Source organism: Ricinus communis, chromosome 1, assembly GCF_019578655.1.
Source record: "Ricinus communis isolate WT05 ecotype wild-type chromosome 1, ASM1957865v1, whole genome shotgun sequence".
NCBI classification, from domain to species: domain Eukaryota; kingdom Viridiplantae; phylum Streptophyta; class Magnoliopsida; order Malpighiales; family Euphorbiaceae; genus Ricinus; species Ricinus communis.
This window is the reverse complement of record NC_063256.1, coordinates 4783170-4798708: the sequence shown is the minus strand read 5'-3', so window position 1 is coordinate 4798708 and position 15539 is coordinate 4783170. Positions and strand designations below refer to the sequence as shown.

At 32.1% G+C, this 15539-nt stretch overlaps 3 protein-coding genes across 3 annotated transcripts; 1 reads left to right on the top strand and 2 right to left on the bottom strand.

Moving 5' to 3' along the window:
* Positions 1 to 1774: 1774 nt before the first annotated feature.
* Positions 1775 to 4017, bottom strand: LOC8287039 (pentatricopeptide repeat-containing protein At1g59720, chloroplastic/mitochondrial). The gene has a single exon (XM_015719786.3). It carries the CDS (start codon positions 3796 to 3798, stop codon positions 1966 to 1968), a length of 1833 nt encoding a protein of 610 aa, XP_015575272.2. The 5' UTR covers positions 3799 to 4017; the 3' UTR covers positions 1775 to 1965.
* Positions 4018 to 6276: 2259 nt separating this feature from the next.
* Positions 6277 to 8215, top strand: LOC8287038 (dnaJ homolog subfamily B member 1). Its single transcript, XM_002520113.4, has 2 exons — positions 6277 to 7155; positions 7414 to 8215. The coding sequence occupies exons 1-2, from the start codon at positions 6638 to 6640 to the stop codon at positions 7859 to 7861; spliced, it is 966 nt and encodes a 321-aa protein (XP_002520159.1). The 5' UTR covers positions 6277 to 6637; the 3' UTR covers positions 7862 to 8215.
* Positions 8216 to 8826: 611 nt separating this feature from the next.
* Positions 8827 to 9798, bottom strand: LOC8287037 (thioredoxin H7). Its single transcript, XM_002520112.4, has 3 exons — positions 9548 to 9798; positions 9327 to 9449; positions 8827 to 9215 (listed from the first exon to the last, which is right to left on the bottom strand). Exons 1-3 carry the CDS (start codon positions 9701 to 9703, stop codon positions 9084 to 9086), a joined length of 411 nt encoding a protein of 136 aa, XP_002520158.1. The 5' UTR covers positions 9704 to 9798; the 3' UTR covers positions 8827 to 9083.
* Positions 9799 to 15539: the final 5741 nt, after the last annotated feature.

The window sequence follows — 15539 nt, the reverse complement described above, 5'->3', positions numbered from 1 at the left end:
AACAAAAAGCCTAATGACTTTTTCATTGGATTTTATATTTTATATTTTTCATTTAGTATCACATTGCAATTTTTATAATACTATATTTAGTTTAAAATTTTATTTTATTTTATTTAAAAAATATGAAAAAAATAATAAATTTGAAAAAAATATATAAGTGGTATGAAATGTATTGATTTATTTATGTAGAATTCATTTAAAAATGCTATTTATTGTGTTAGAATTTAGTTTAGCTATAACTAATTTTATATAAATTTAATTATGTAGAATACTAAGTTAATTTTTACTCCATTTAAAATATATAAATTTTATAAATAAATTTTATAAATTGTATGGGTTTAACCAAACACTAAGTGTCAAATTGACATAAATTGAACCCTTGCTGCTTCTGATAGTATATATATATATATATATATATATATATATATATATATATATATATATATATATATATATATATTGTTAATTTTTATAATTAAAAAATATTTTTATGTATTTTTTATAAATAAAATTATTATTTCGACATGTATATTTATTTTTAACATATAAAATTTAAATTTATAAATAATTTTATAGTTTTTTATGTATATATATAAATTTATGAGATTAAATTTTTTTGACAGTGTCCTTTTCTTGACAATATAATTTTTATTTTGATACATTTATTTATTTTTAATATATGAAATTTAAATTTATTAATAATTTTATAATATTTTTATTAATTTATTAATTAATAAGTTACATAATTATACACCGATTTTAATCTTTAAAATAACATATTAATTTTATTTTAATATTATATTAACTAAAAATTAGTCTTCTAATAAGATAACGATTCTAATTCTAAAAAATAATATTTTAAATATTATATTTAAATAAATTAATTTTTCTAATTATATAAATAATTTGTAATTTTAAAAAAATAGTAATATCAACTATAATAATAGTATTAATTTATATGATATTAGAATTAATTAATAAATATTTTTAAAATAATTTCTATATTAACATAGTAATAAAATTTTAAAAAATTAAAAAAATTACAAATATCTAACTTACTGTTAATTTTTAATATAATAAATAAAATATTAAATTTTATTTTTTAATTTAATTTTATAATTATATAATAATAACAGTTGTGCAACATATGAATAAATGATTAATGCCTCATAAATCTAAAGAAAAGAACAAGCTTAATAACTTTAAAGTTCTACCTTCATCTTATAATTTTATTTTATACCATATTATATAATTATAATTAGCTCTCTTATAATTAATATGCTAGGTGAACTAAAAAATATGAATTATTTAAAGTATTACCTTATTAATAATTTATGAAGAATAAAAGTTATAAAATTTATATATCCAAAGTAAACTATACACTTTTTAGAATTAACAAATTACTATATAAAATAATTATAAAAATATAAGTTAAGTACTCGGTTTGCCTTAAAATAATTTTACAAAGATCGGACATTTTTACAGGGAATATAACTCTTACTTTCAGTAGCACATATGTAAAAATTTAATCATTTAGATATATAATAATTTTGAAATTCTGATAATTTATAAAATTAAATAATTTTCCAGCAATAATAAATAATACAATAAGAAACACTATAAGATTAATATGTAAATAATATTTCTTTAAATATTTCTTCTAAAAATCTATCAATTAAAAAAAAATCAAACTTTATTAATTAGTAAATAATATAATTATTAAATACTAAATATTAAAGAGTCAAATGTACATTATAAAATTATAAAGGACGATTATGATTTAGAAAATAAAACAAGAAACAGGGAGAGTCAAATTCTGAAGACTCACAATATAATATTTGAAGAAAAAAAACTCTTAGATTTTGTCAAATTAATTCTATTAGTTATGATATATATATAACAAGTTTAATAGAAGAATTCTCCTTAAATTAGATATTAGATATAAAGATACATGTATAACAATTATCACCAATAATCCATGCATGAACAAGACCCGTCTTTAAAGTGATGGAACCGAACCCGATCTCTCATAATGATCTCCACATTGAAGAATTCAGAAACCAATTTAGTGACCTTGTGACAGTCACTGCAAACCTGAAGATTCTTAAAAATTCTTATTGGCACTCCTGGTTTCAAGCTTAATAGCCCCAATGCAATAGCAAGTCTCTCACTGTGTAACCTCGAAACGTGGTGCTTACCATCATGCAGCTCATCAACCACAGGCGCTTGTGAATAGTCAGGTGAATACCCTACTGACTCTAATCTTTGTTCAATCACATCCAAAAACTGATAGATTTCTTTTGTTTGAGGATGAGATGTATCTCCGGCAAAGAATTCATGGCTAACACCATCTACCTCTATCAAACTACACCCAGGTTCTTTTGTTATACCTCTATCAGTCATCAATTTTCTGAGCAAACCAACATCATTCCATCTGCTGGCTGATGCATAGACTCTAGATAAAAGCATATAAGCTCCACTGCAGTCAACCCCTTTTGACTCAAATACCTGCCTAGCCATTTCTTCACTTAGTTCAACACTTGCATTCTTCTTGCAACAAGAATCAAGAAGACTTCTCCATATAACAGCATCAGGTTTCATGGGCATGCTTGACACCAAATCTAAAGCATCATCAATCAAACCAGCACGGGCCAGAATATCAACAAGGCATCCGTAGTGCTCAAGTTGAGGTTCAATCTTATACTCGGCAATCATCATCTCAAAATACTTTCGACCCTCACTGACCATACACCTATGATTACAAGCACTCAAAACACCCACAAAAGTGATAGAATTGGGCACAAGCTTCCATGTACTCACCATACAGTCAAAATATTCGAATGTTAATTCGGCCTTCCCATGCATTGCAAATCCAAGAATCATAGAATTCCATGAAGTTATATCACGCTTATGCATCCTTTCAAAGACCTGCATAGCTATATCTAAGGACCCGCATTTACAGTACATGTCCAACAGACAATTATCAACCAAAACATCCAGTGTTACTTCAACATCAAACTTTCTCAACATATAAGCATGAACCCACATCCCCAACGACAAAGCACATAAACCAGCACAAGCATTCAAAACACTCTGCATCGTATACCCATCAGGCTCAAATAACTCCTGTAACTGAACAAACAGTTTTAACGCAGCGTCAAATTCACCAAACTGAACCAGCGCATCAATCATAGCATTCCATGAAACCAGGCTTCTCGCAGGCATTTTATCAAACACGTACTGTGCAGGCTCGGAACAGCCGCAAGAAGCGTAGAAATGAATCAAGCTGTTATTGATATAAACATCTGATTCAAACCCATGTTTTAACATCTGTGCATGTACTTGTTTCCCTTCATTCAAAGCAAACAAGTAAGCACAAGCCTTTAAAACAAACGGGTATGTATGCTTATCAGGCAAGACATCTCCTTGCTCAATCATCCGTTTATACAGCAAAAAAGATTGTTCTTTTCTATCATAGCTTCGTGCACATGCTCTTATAAGAGTGTTCCACATAAACGCATTGGGATTATCAAATTTACTGAATAACCTGTAGGCATAGTCAAGGTCATTGAAGGACGAGAAATGGAGAATTTTACTGTAAAGGAAGAGGGAGTGTGGACTGTCAGGTAACGTTGAACGGAGAGCTTGAGCGTGAATTTGTTTGAGTTGTGACATGTCCTTGCAGTCATTCAAGTAGCCAAGAAGATGGGCGTGGTGTTGGTTTAATGAATTGTTGGGCTTGGAGCTGGTGAGGATTCGAAGGGGTGGGCTTTGGATAATTGCCATTGCCATTGCCATTTGAAGGGGATGGGCAGAATACACATTCAATTAGCACACCTGGTCTATTCTAAAAATATAATAATAGTTTTCTCAAAAAGAAAATACAATATTAGTTTCTTTTCTTTTTTCTTTTCAATTTTTGTATTGTTGTACATAATTTGGAGAACTCACCGACATGGCCATCAAGATCAAAAACATAAGCATCTACTTACTACTACTAGATGATTAAAAAGCTCAATATGGAGTGCAGTGTGGACATGCCTGTAAAATTCTTCAGGGTATTAATGGACCACAGTTGTGTAAGTCCAGCTTTTCTTATCTACTAAGTCATTGCAATATTCTGACGAATAAAACTGACAATAAGAACATTCATTCATCAAAACCATGCAGATTCACACGTAACTTTCAAATATCTCATCCAGCTTAGATTTTGCACTACCGATTATTGTAGATAAATTAAAAAAACAAAGAGAGAGAGAGAGATGATTGTTACATCTCCAAAATCGAGTACAATTTCATAATATATTTTAGCTTCAATCATGCTAGCAGGTCATTATGCACTCGTAAGTTCAAAAATGAACAACTCTTAAAGAACAAATCATTACACCAAATCACCTTATAAAAATAATTTTTTATCCTAAAGCAAATTTATTAAGATGAAATTTTAAAAATGTATAATTTATTCCAATGTAAAGTTTTTTTTTTTATTTACAACTGTCCAATTTAAATTCCTTTTACAGCTACTTTATTCTTACACATTAAGGCGTTTCTATAGTTTATTATTATAACTAACAGAAACGTTATAATGTATTAAGTAAATTGCAAAATTGAGTGTGAGTCGGCATTTTTCCTTGGCTTTGGGTAAACGTTTGAATGTATTGCATGTTACTTCCGCCCTTTCTTTAATCAAAAACAAAGTCACCGTTCTCTATTCACAATCACACCCTCCATTTTGCTTTACTTTGTTTTGACTATCATTCCCTTTATTTAAGACTTCCTAATCAATCACGACCCAACTAAACAAAATGCCAAATTAATACACTGTTTACATGTCATCAATTAATCAATTTATGGTTAGCTCGGACTGGCCTTGCTTCTGCTAATACTTCATTAATATTTCTTTTATTAGTTAGTTGTACGTACATTATTATTAACTTAATTTGTATAGGTTAGGAGGAAACGAAATCATACACATCTCAAACTCTTATTATATCAACGAATTTTAGATAATCTTATTCAATCTAAATATATATCTTTATTTGTATACTATAATCAATCCTTTTTTCATTATTAAAATATAAAGTAACCAATCAATTCATAATTTGTAAATTATTATCATTATGGATGATACTCGAGTAGGTGACGGGGATGGAGACCATTACACTAGCATCAAAGAAAAAGGACAGAGAACGGCGTCGTATAGTAGTGTAATATTACGTAATCCAATGATTCGATTGGCGACCCAAATACCAGATTGTGTCGCAGTGCGGAAACTCTTGACAAACAAGATACGTACCGTCACCACCAGCGATTACTTCACTGCACGTTCTTTTCTTTATTTATTTTCTTTTCCTTAGAGATATCAATAAAGCAAGCTTTTTGATAAGATAACAGGCCTGTCACTTAAGAGGTTCCTTAATCATGGGTTAAAGGTTCTTCCTTAACTTTCTAAGAAAAGATTGATTATGCACTTCACTCAAATTCATGCGATTTTCCTCCTCCTAATGATAATGCATTTCATCTGTTAATTTTCTGTTACGACTTTCCTCAGAAAAAAATAAAAATAAATAAATTATTAATAGATATGAATTCTATTTATTTAGATGGATCCAAATATAAAATATAGGATGATATCCATATTAAATGGTGAAATGATATGGTTGACATTTTCAATAACATATCTGCATAATGGTAAACAAATCCCACAATTAAATCCGATCTTGTTAGAATATATTTAATTGGTAATTTTATTTTCCTTTTATTAGAGACCATGCATAATTCAGTTTTGAAAAAGTATTATATTTATTTATAGATATTTGATATTAATTTATCTTAATTTTTTTATTAACTAACTTTAATCGAAATTAAAATTAAAAATTTCATAATTTTAAAGATAATTCTAACATAAGATTAAATTTATTCAATTAATGACTATTTTATTTTTTGAAACGAATATTAATGTGAATTATTTGTATAAAATTTGACGACTTAAATTATTTTTTTATTAATAGATCTAGACCGTCCTCGAAGACAACCAAGAATTAAATGGACATCCTCTACTCGCTCCCCAATAATCCATATAATCATTGTCGTAGACACAAACTTTACAGTTACGGATTCCAATAATAATTACCATCGATTATCTGATTTGTCCTTTCCTCATATGTCTGTCATAAATCTACCTCTACAAAGCACCTGTTACACCAACATTACTCAGTTTAAAATATCACTAACAAATCATCAAACAAACTAACAGACGCGTTATCAAAAGCAAGCTCACTGCTTATTATTATTATTATTATTATTATTATTTATTTATTTTTCTTTAATCAAACTCAGCTCAAACCACCTCCGTCCGACTCTCCTTATTCTTCGCCGGTGACCGCAAGAATTTTCTAGAAATCTACATTTTAACAAAAACCCACTTGCATTCCACCCATTTCACACTCTTCTATCAATCTTTCAAGAAAAAGACTCGATCTTTAAAGAAAATAATCACTCTTCTTTAAAATCGTTAAATAATTTAAATTTCACACTTTCTTTCTTTCGGAAAAAAAGAATCGAAAATTTTCATTACTTAAAGAAAAGAATCGAAATTTGTTTAACATTCGTTCTTTAAAGAAAAGAATTGAAGAAGATGGGTGTTGATTACTACAATATACTGAAAGTGAACCGGAAAGCGGCTGATGATGATCTCAAAAGGGCTTACAAGAGGCTAGCAATGAAGTGGCATCCTGATAAGAACCCGCTTAACAAGAAAGAAGCAGAGGCCAAGTTTAAGCAGATATCTGAAGCATATGATGTACTTAGTGACCCGCAAAAGCGTCAGATCTATGACCTTTATGGAGAAGAGGGGCTTAAGAGTTTTGAATTTGGTGGTGGTGATGCGCCGCCACCGCCGCCACAGACGGCGGCGAATGGGGGATTCCGGTTTAATCCGAGGGATGCGGAAGACATTTTTAATGAGTTTTTTGGTGGATCTGGCGGCGGCGGTGGGAGTGCGAAGAACGGGTTTCATAAGAACGGGGAGATGGGGAATCAAGGGACTAAAAAGGCGGCGGCGATTGAGAGTAAGTTGTTGTGTAGTCTGGAGGAGCTGTATAAAGGAACTAGAAGAAAGATGAGAATTTCTCGTTCAGTTCCTGACGGTTTCGGGTTAGTTATTTTTTATTACTTTTTTATTGCCTTTTTTTTCCTTTATTAATTTTAGTGAACTTTAGCAACACCGAATAGAGAATTCAGAATTCGAGAATTGATAAAGATTGTGGCGTTTTTCAAGAATCATGATTTCGAGAAATGTGAAAGGAAAAATGCTTTCTTTTTCTTTCTTCTTTTCTTTGATTACTTCCACATTAAATTATTGGTCTTGTGATTTCGTTACTTTGATTTGATGTAATAGTAATTGTGTTGCAGGAAGCCAAAGACTGTAGATGAAATCTTGAAGATAGATATAAAACCAGGGTGGAAGAAAGGCACAAAGATTACATTCCCAGAGAAAGGGAACCAAGAACCCGGTGTTGTTGCGGCTGATCTTATTTTCGTGGTGGATGAGAAGCCTCACTCTGTCTTTAAGAGAGATGGGAATGATCTAATCGTTAATCAGAAACTTTCATTACTAGAGGCTCTTACAGGGAAGACTGTAGATTTGACTACCTTGGATGGAAGGTATCTTTCAATTCCAGTGACGGATATCATAAAACCGGGGCATGAGATCGTAATTCCAAATGAAGGAATGCCAATCTCAAAAGAACCACACAAGAAAGGAAAACTTAGAATCAAGTTTGATGTGACATTTCCATCCAGACTCACTGCAGAACAGAAATCTGATCTCAAGAGGGTGCTGGGCGGCGTCGATGCTTAATGCGTGAGGTTGTGTTGCTGATCATCTATCAATGCTAATTTATTGAATCTAAAGTGTAAATACCTTACGTTCCCACTCTTCTTCTAGACCAAGTCTGTGCATAGTAGTAGGAAGAAACTCAAGCATTCTGAAGCACTAATATTAGTTAATGTGGCATTATTATCCTTGGCTATTCTCATAGCTGCCACAAGATGACTCCTAATTTAAATTTTTATACTAGTGATCTAATTTTTAGTGTTTTTTGCTTTGAAAAGAAGAAGAAGAAGAAGAAGAAGAAGAAGAAGAAGAAAATTCTCTGTATTATGTAATCAGAGAATGATGATATTCAATGCATTTGACTCGTTTCATCTCAAATTTTAATGTTTAATTTTTCTTAAAATTATGTTGCAATAATGTTGGAATGTATACCACTGCAGTTTTTACCTTCTAAGAATTTTTTTCTCTTTTATTGAAGTTGTCCAGTTTCTAATCACTTTGTTTATGTAGCATGAATGAAAACCGTTTGCTGTTTATTAGCAATTGAGTGTAGGTAATTGAACAAACTACTTTATGTTCCACCGTGATGAAGTGTTTCCTTCATGTTTCTTCTTCTCCTCTCTGTTTGATTGGAAAGCTGATATGCATTGATGTCATGGGGCTTGGTGTTAGATTTGGGGGCCTTGCTTGCTGGAAAGAATGATGGTGTGATCGCAGCCAAGCAAGAATCGTACCATTTCTGAATTGTCAAATTGTCTTGGTTTCAGAGAGAAGAAATCATTTGGCTGGACTAGAGCAAGTGGGGTTATACATATGGGATTAATATGTATAGGCTCATCCAATATGGTAGAAGTGTGTGAACCTAAGCATGCATTCATTTTCAGCTGTACTTTTTTGGTCATTCATTAAATTTTTTCTCAGGGGGAGTTCTCCCCTTTTTTCCCTTGGAACCCACTTTGTGCTAATTCTTCACAAGTAGCAAAACATAATTCCACTAGTGTCAAATATCATTGACTGGATTTTATTTGATGACAACACAAATCTTTTTTTAGACAAAACCAAACCAATACAGTACTGTACTTGTTGCACATTCATTAAGCAACAACAATGAGAAAATCTTTTTGCCTCAACAAAATGGCAATTGTCATAATCTGTTAGCCTTATTTTATATATGGTGATTGGTCTCTCCATTGATCACAGGTTATATTCAGATAGAGGTAGCAGCATCAGAAACGCATCAGTATTATCAGATCCTCTGTTGCTCTATCTTGTTGTGCAGATCAATCCTTTTGGCTCCTACAACCTTATCAACTTGTTTCCCTTTCTTGATCAGTACAAATGCTGGCAATGTGGTCGCCTCAAATTGGTCAGCCACTTTCTGTTTTTAATCACACAACGACCATTATTATCGTTGTCATATAGATGAGATAAGAGAAAAAGAAAGAGAAATCAATCATGTAATTAGTTGCTAAAGTTAAAGATTGTCTACCATCAACTTATCCACATCGATCTTGATAAAATCAACATCCGTGAACTTAGCGGCAAACTCTTGAACAGTCGGATCCATGAAACGACAAGGTCTGCACCATGTAGCCGTGAATTGAACCACCAACTTCAAGAGCAGAAGATCAAAACCATGAGAACTAGAACCACTAGCTACTAGAGCTGGAAAGAAGTAGAAGTTTTAGAGAGATTAGAAAAATTCATTACCAGTTTGTTGTTTCTTTTTGAGGCATCAAAGAAGCTTCTCCACTGGTCTGTAGAATGGATTTCCACAACCCTGGATTGCTTTGTGTCTGAAAAATCATTTGAGTAATTAATAGTATACATTCTTGTAGTTTTTTCTGCTCTCCGAAGAAGCGACATTGCTGAGAAAGATGATGATGCGGCTTTAATTTGAGCTTTGCTTCTCAACTTCAGAACAAAAAGAAGGCTTTGGCTTGAACTTACAACTTGGGTGGGATTGCTTTATATAAGGTTGAAGGTGGTGCAAAATCTTGTGCTGATTTTCAGAGAATAGGATTCCTAGAAGTGACCTTTTAATACAATTGGACCGTCAAAAACTAATATGGAAAACGTTTTTGAGGCACACAAATTTAGCCTGTCAACTTTATTTTATTTTTAAACATATTAGTAGACTAACTCTCTCTCTCTCTCTGTCTCTTGAAAACCATTGTTTTGGTGCTCTTCTTTTGTACTAACTTTTTTTAAATATATATTATTAATTGACTAAAAATTGTGTTCCAATTTGAGACTTTAGTATCAATTAAACCAATTAGCATATGTACTCCGATTATATCACTAGCAAAGTACGCTCATTAACTTATGTTCCAATCATATATGTAAATTGCTTTGTTTAAAGGATATGTAGATTATATAAATCTCTCTCTTTTGATAGAAATAAATTAAGGCTACAATTCAAAAAAAAACTATCGCGACACGCTTAACAAGACTTAAAGTACTTATTATTTTTTATTTTTATATTAGAATTATATATATATATATATATATATATATATATATATATATATATATATATATATATATATATATATGCAGGATTCCTATGCGGACGGAGATTAGATATCTGAGAATCGTGCTTGTTAAATCTAAAAGATTGTAGATAAGAAAAAACAAGTTTCTGAAATACCATATTTACATTTAGCTGATCCATTTGCATTCAAAATTGTTGAATCTGATGCATTAAATCTAGGATATGGTGGGATTCTTAAGCAAGTCCAAAATAACAAAGAATGTATTGTCCAGTTTACTTCTGCACACTGGAATGATACACAAAAAAACTATTCAACTATCAAAAAAGAAATTCTTTCGATAGTTTTGTGCATTTCAAAATTTCAAAGCGATCAAAATTTTTTTTTAAGGATTGATTGTAAATCTGCTAAAGAAGTTTTACAAAAAGATGTACAAAACATAGCTTCAAAACAAAATTTTTGCCAGATGGCAAGCCATTCTTTCTATTTTTGACTTTGAAATCGAATACATAAGAGGAGATTCGAATTCAATTCTAGACTTTCTAACCAGAGAGTTTCTTCAAAAACAGAAGTGAAAATGCCAAGAAAATCAAAAGCAAAAGAAGAAAAGTCGACAAGTTCAAACCCCAGTTCAAAGTCCAAGAAGGAAATTTTGCCTTCCTCTTCAAAGCCCATCGAACTGGACCGAAATCATCCAGGAAGAAATTGACAAAGCAGCGTACGTCAGATCCTACTAACAACAATTGCAAATTCAGGAGTGGCTTGCACAACAAGATTCTGAATTCCTGAAAATGGTCGAAGAATATTCAAAGCAAGTGATACAACTTCAACCCGAAGCCTCTCCAAAGTCATCATCCTCCTCCAACAAGGGTAAAGGTATACTTTCTATCCCTTTTTCAAAACCTGAGATAGAAATTTTTCCTTAAAACCTATCTCAGAGCTCTAAAAATATTTCAAAGCCCAACTCTCAAGAAATAGTTTTATCACAAACAAAACTTTTTAAATCCAACGAATATATAGAAAAGAAAAATTTTCAAAACATTTTGACTATTGAGGAAGGATTCTGTACAGAAAGCCCCTCAAAACTGATTTCAAAGATTTTTCCTCCAGGATGGTATTTCAAGTCTTGCAATATTTCAAAGCCTCAATCCTACTACCAGTCTATCCTTGAGGTAACTGGTTCTGCAAAGTTCAAACACTTCAAAAAACACAAAGACCATAAAGACCCTGCATATTCCACATGCACCATACAAAGAATCCTACACCCCACAGATTGGGGAATGGATTTACACTCTTCAAGATCTTTCCCAACTTCCCTCCAAAGAACCTACCCATCAAGCCTAAACACTTCTTTTAACTATTGGGATTACCAACAAGCTTAGTTTAATACCTTTCTTCTTCAAAACGAAGGACAAAGACATTCTTGGCTTTTCTACTTCGATACAAGCTCAATCCAAACTTCAAAGATCCCCTATTGGTTTAAACAATGGTGAAATTTTTATGGCAATGTTCCTGAGACCATAATTCCAGAAGTTCTATCTCTGTTTAACCTTTTCAAAGCCTACTATAAACCAAACAAAATAGAAAGACGTTTTCTCCCGTTATTTCTATTTTGTTCAAACTTCTTTCTTCCCTGGGTATGTGTATGGTATTTCCATTTCAACCAAGCAGCAGATGGAGAAATCATTCTTATCCGAAGGTTCAAAGTCAAATGGTGGGATAAATTTAACCACCAAGAAAAATTATCACTAAAGTTGGTACAAAATTTCCTTTCAAAAAATAGCTTCTTGCCACCTCCGAAAGAACATACCACTTTCTTGGTACAGAAGTCCTTCATAATTCCAAAGCTAGCGGCGGCTTAGACAGAAGAAGGTTTCTTACAGTTGATCAAACAATTGTCGGAAACCGCCTCTTTCAAAGGAAAATCAAAAGCTCCATCTTCCTCTTCTAGCACCAGCTCGGCAGCAATAGACCTAGATGGTGACTCAAACGAAGATGACTATTTTGGGATATTCAAGCCCATCAAATAATACCTCTGTAAAGCCTTTGGGTTGAAAACCAGAAATGGCAGCCCGAGATATTTATGTAATGGGCCAAAAGCCCAATGTAAAAAAAATTCATTTAAAAAGATAAAAGAAAGAAGACAAAAGACTCTTTAAAAAAGCAAAAGATTCTTTTTCAAAGCATGGCCGACAACTTCCACAAAAGGAGTGAAGCATCTTACTCCATTATCACAAGACTATAAGAAGAAGTAGAGCCCCCTTTATTCCACTAAGAAGAGCATCCAAAGCTTCAAGAAGAGCATCCAAAGCGTCAAGGCCTCTATAAATAGAGGAGTTTCCTAGAGAGAAGGCAAGAACCAAAAATCGAAGAACCTCAGATTCTTCAAGTCACACAAAGAGAAATATAGTGAGAAAAAAGAGAGTATAGTGTGAGAGTGATAGTGAGAAGAAATAATTTTCTCTTATATTCAATTTATCCTCTTGTAAGTTATATTTCTTTAGTTTAAAGCTTTCATTTTAAAGCTTTTTTCAAAGTTTGTATATTTGTTCAAAGTTTGTGTTCAAAGTTTGTACCTATCAATAAATTTTTTATCTTCTTATCTATAATCTTTTAGATTTAACAAGCGTATGCTCTGTGCTTGCCTCATCTGAGGATCCTGCACACCAGAAACTTGTTGATCTATCTTTTGTTTCACTATCTTGGTATCAGAGCCAATTGAGTTCCGGGAAAGAAACATTATCTACATAAAGAAGATTTTAAACTCATTTTAATCTGCATCATATCACTGATAAACAAGCACTGTTCATTTATGCACAGTAGTAAGTCCCGTCAGGTGTAAGGGCGAAACCTGTGGCTTGGTTCATGTTTGTTTAGAAAGTTATTTTGGTTTATTTTAAAATGAATTTAGAACCATTTTTCTGTAGATCTTCTTCTTTCTCAAACTCTTCTACCTCTGAATCTTCAAGGTACAAAGGTTTAGTAAATAGTGAAGAAATCACTATTGAAGATTTTACAAAGCATATTGATGATTGGAAAATACCCAAAGTTCGAAAGAAACAAATTTATGAGTATTCAAAGTTTCCTCTCTTTAAAACTGATTTTACTATCAAAACTGAAGAAAGAGATATTCAGATTTCAAAGCCTTTTGAAGAAATTTATCTTTTAAATCCAAAGACCCTCTAGAAGTATAAAGAAAAAGACTATAAGTATATCTATATAGGCCTTGTCCATGTAGGAATAAAGCCCCTTACCAGAGAAGGTTTAGATACTTCCATCTTAGCAGTCCTTAGAGATGCTAGGTTTACAAATTTTTATGATTCTTTATTAGTAAGTCTTTGTCGTAGGAGCCTCAATAAAGGACCAATTTCTTTCAATTATTTTCCAAACATTATAATTTTATTAAATGATAAAAATATTTTAAAGAGCATTGTTCTTCAAATAAAGACACATAATTACAAAATGCTTGAAGGATCTATTCCGATAGTATTGATTTTCAAAATACATTACAAAGCCATGATTTCTGCTTTTGGTTCAAAACACAAGCTCCATTCACCAAAAGGAGAAACTTTATTCCTACAAACAGATCTCTCCAAATCCAACGCAACAATTCCAAAAACCATTCAATGGAAAGACATCACTCTTCCAGAAGAATGGATCCTTGAAGGTGCAACCCAACCTAAATCACCAAAGCAAACAGAACCAAATACAAATTTCAAAAATATAACCCAGTTTCCAGATGGAAAAGTAAAGCTCACGTTCAACAGGAAATCAACCTCTTCTAGATTTTCTGATGATGATTCTTCAACATCGACCATAGATATTAAAAGGGTATAAAAAATACCTTCTATTATTTATGCTCCTAACAAAGAACCAACTCCATCTCAAACACAACCCAGATTTTCAACATCTGATATACCAAGCTCAAACAATATACTATAGAATGTTGATTACCAAAGCAATATCCCCAGACCAGTTTACAATGAACCAAAGAAAGAAGATGAGAATATAGAGATAGTCTCTACCCCCTCTTCACCATCACCATCTGCAATAACACAAAATCTAGAAGCAGAGATCAACATGATTTCAAAAGATTTTTAAATTGATAAAAAGCTTTTACATGAAGATTTCTATTTAAAGAAAAACCATTCTAAAAAACTTTAGGTTTTTAAGAATTTTTTACAAGAAAAAGACAGTATTCAAGAAAGATACTATCAATTTTGCATTCAAAACAAAGTCCAAATCAAATTTTTTGATTGGTTTCAAATTTATTACAAAGAAAATAGTATTCTTTATCCTTTCAAAGAAAAGCTTATTAGTCCTGTCACTGCAAGAAATAAGGCTCTAGAGTGGAAGGTCGGGGAAAACCAAACCATCCAGTCTGAACATCCTCCCCTTAGGAAGATAACTATTTTTTATGGAGAGAATGAAATAGAGACTACACCTTACAAATTGATGAGAAGATCTAGAGAAGAATGTCAAGAATATTGTTCAGCAGAACAATTTCTCGAATACCTATCTTAACACAATAGGGAAGTAGCTTGTTAGGATAGAAAGCCAGATCCAAAAACCTCTTATAGTCTTCACCTCTCCAATCCCCAACACTGAACATCCAAAAGAGACAAACCAATCAGAAAAGCTCAAAAATCTAGTCTTCAAACCCTACCAAATCTCAAAGCCTAGCCAAGATCAATTTTAAAAGCAAACTGAGTTTGCTAGAGCAGTCAGAGAATAGCTTAGCAAATTAGCAACTTCTGAGTCTTCCAAAAATCTAGTGCCAGATACTCCTCAAAGCAGTAGGAATATCAGTGCTATAAATCAAGCCCATTGCGATGAATCCAATGATTCAGAGCTTGAAAGTGTCATTGACAAACCCTCCAACATCAACAGATTGGGATGGCAAGCCCCTAGATTGATCTGGCATATTCCTAGGAATACTGCCCCAGATCTAGAAATAGAAAATAGGAACAATATCCTAACCCAATCTAGATTTAATGCCTCCTCCGTCTATGAATGGAATATAGATGGAATATCAGAATACAATATCCTTGGTCTCTTGCAACATATGACCATGGCAGCCAATGCTTACAAAACCCAAAGTGGTACCTCTGATAGAGCCATTGTTGAACTCCTTATAGCTGGATTTTCTGGCCAGCTTAAAGAATGGTGGGATTACCATCTCACACAAGCACAACAACTCTAAATCCTAG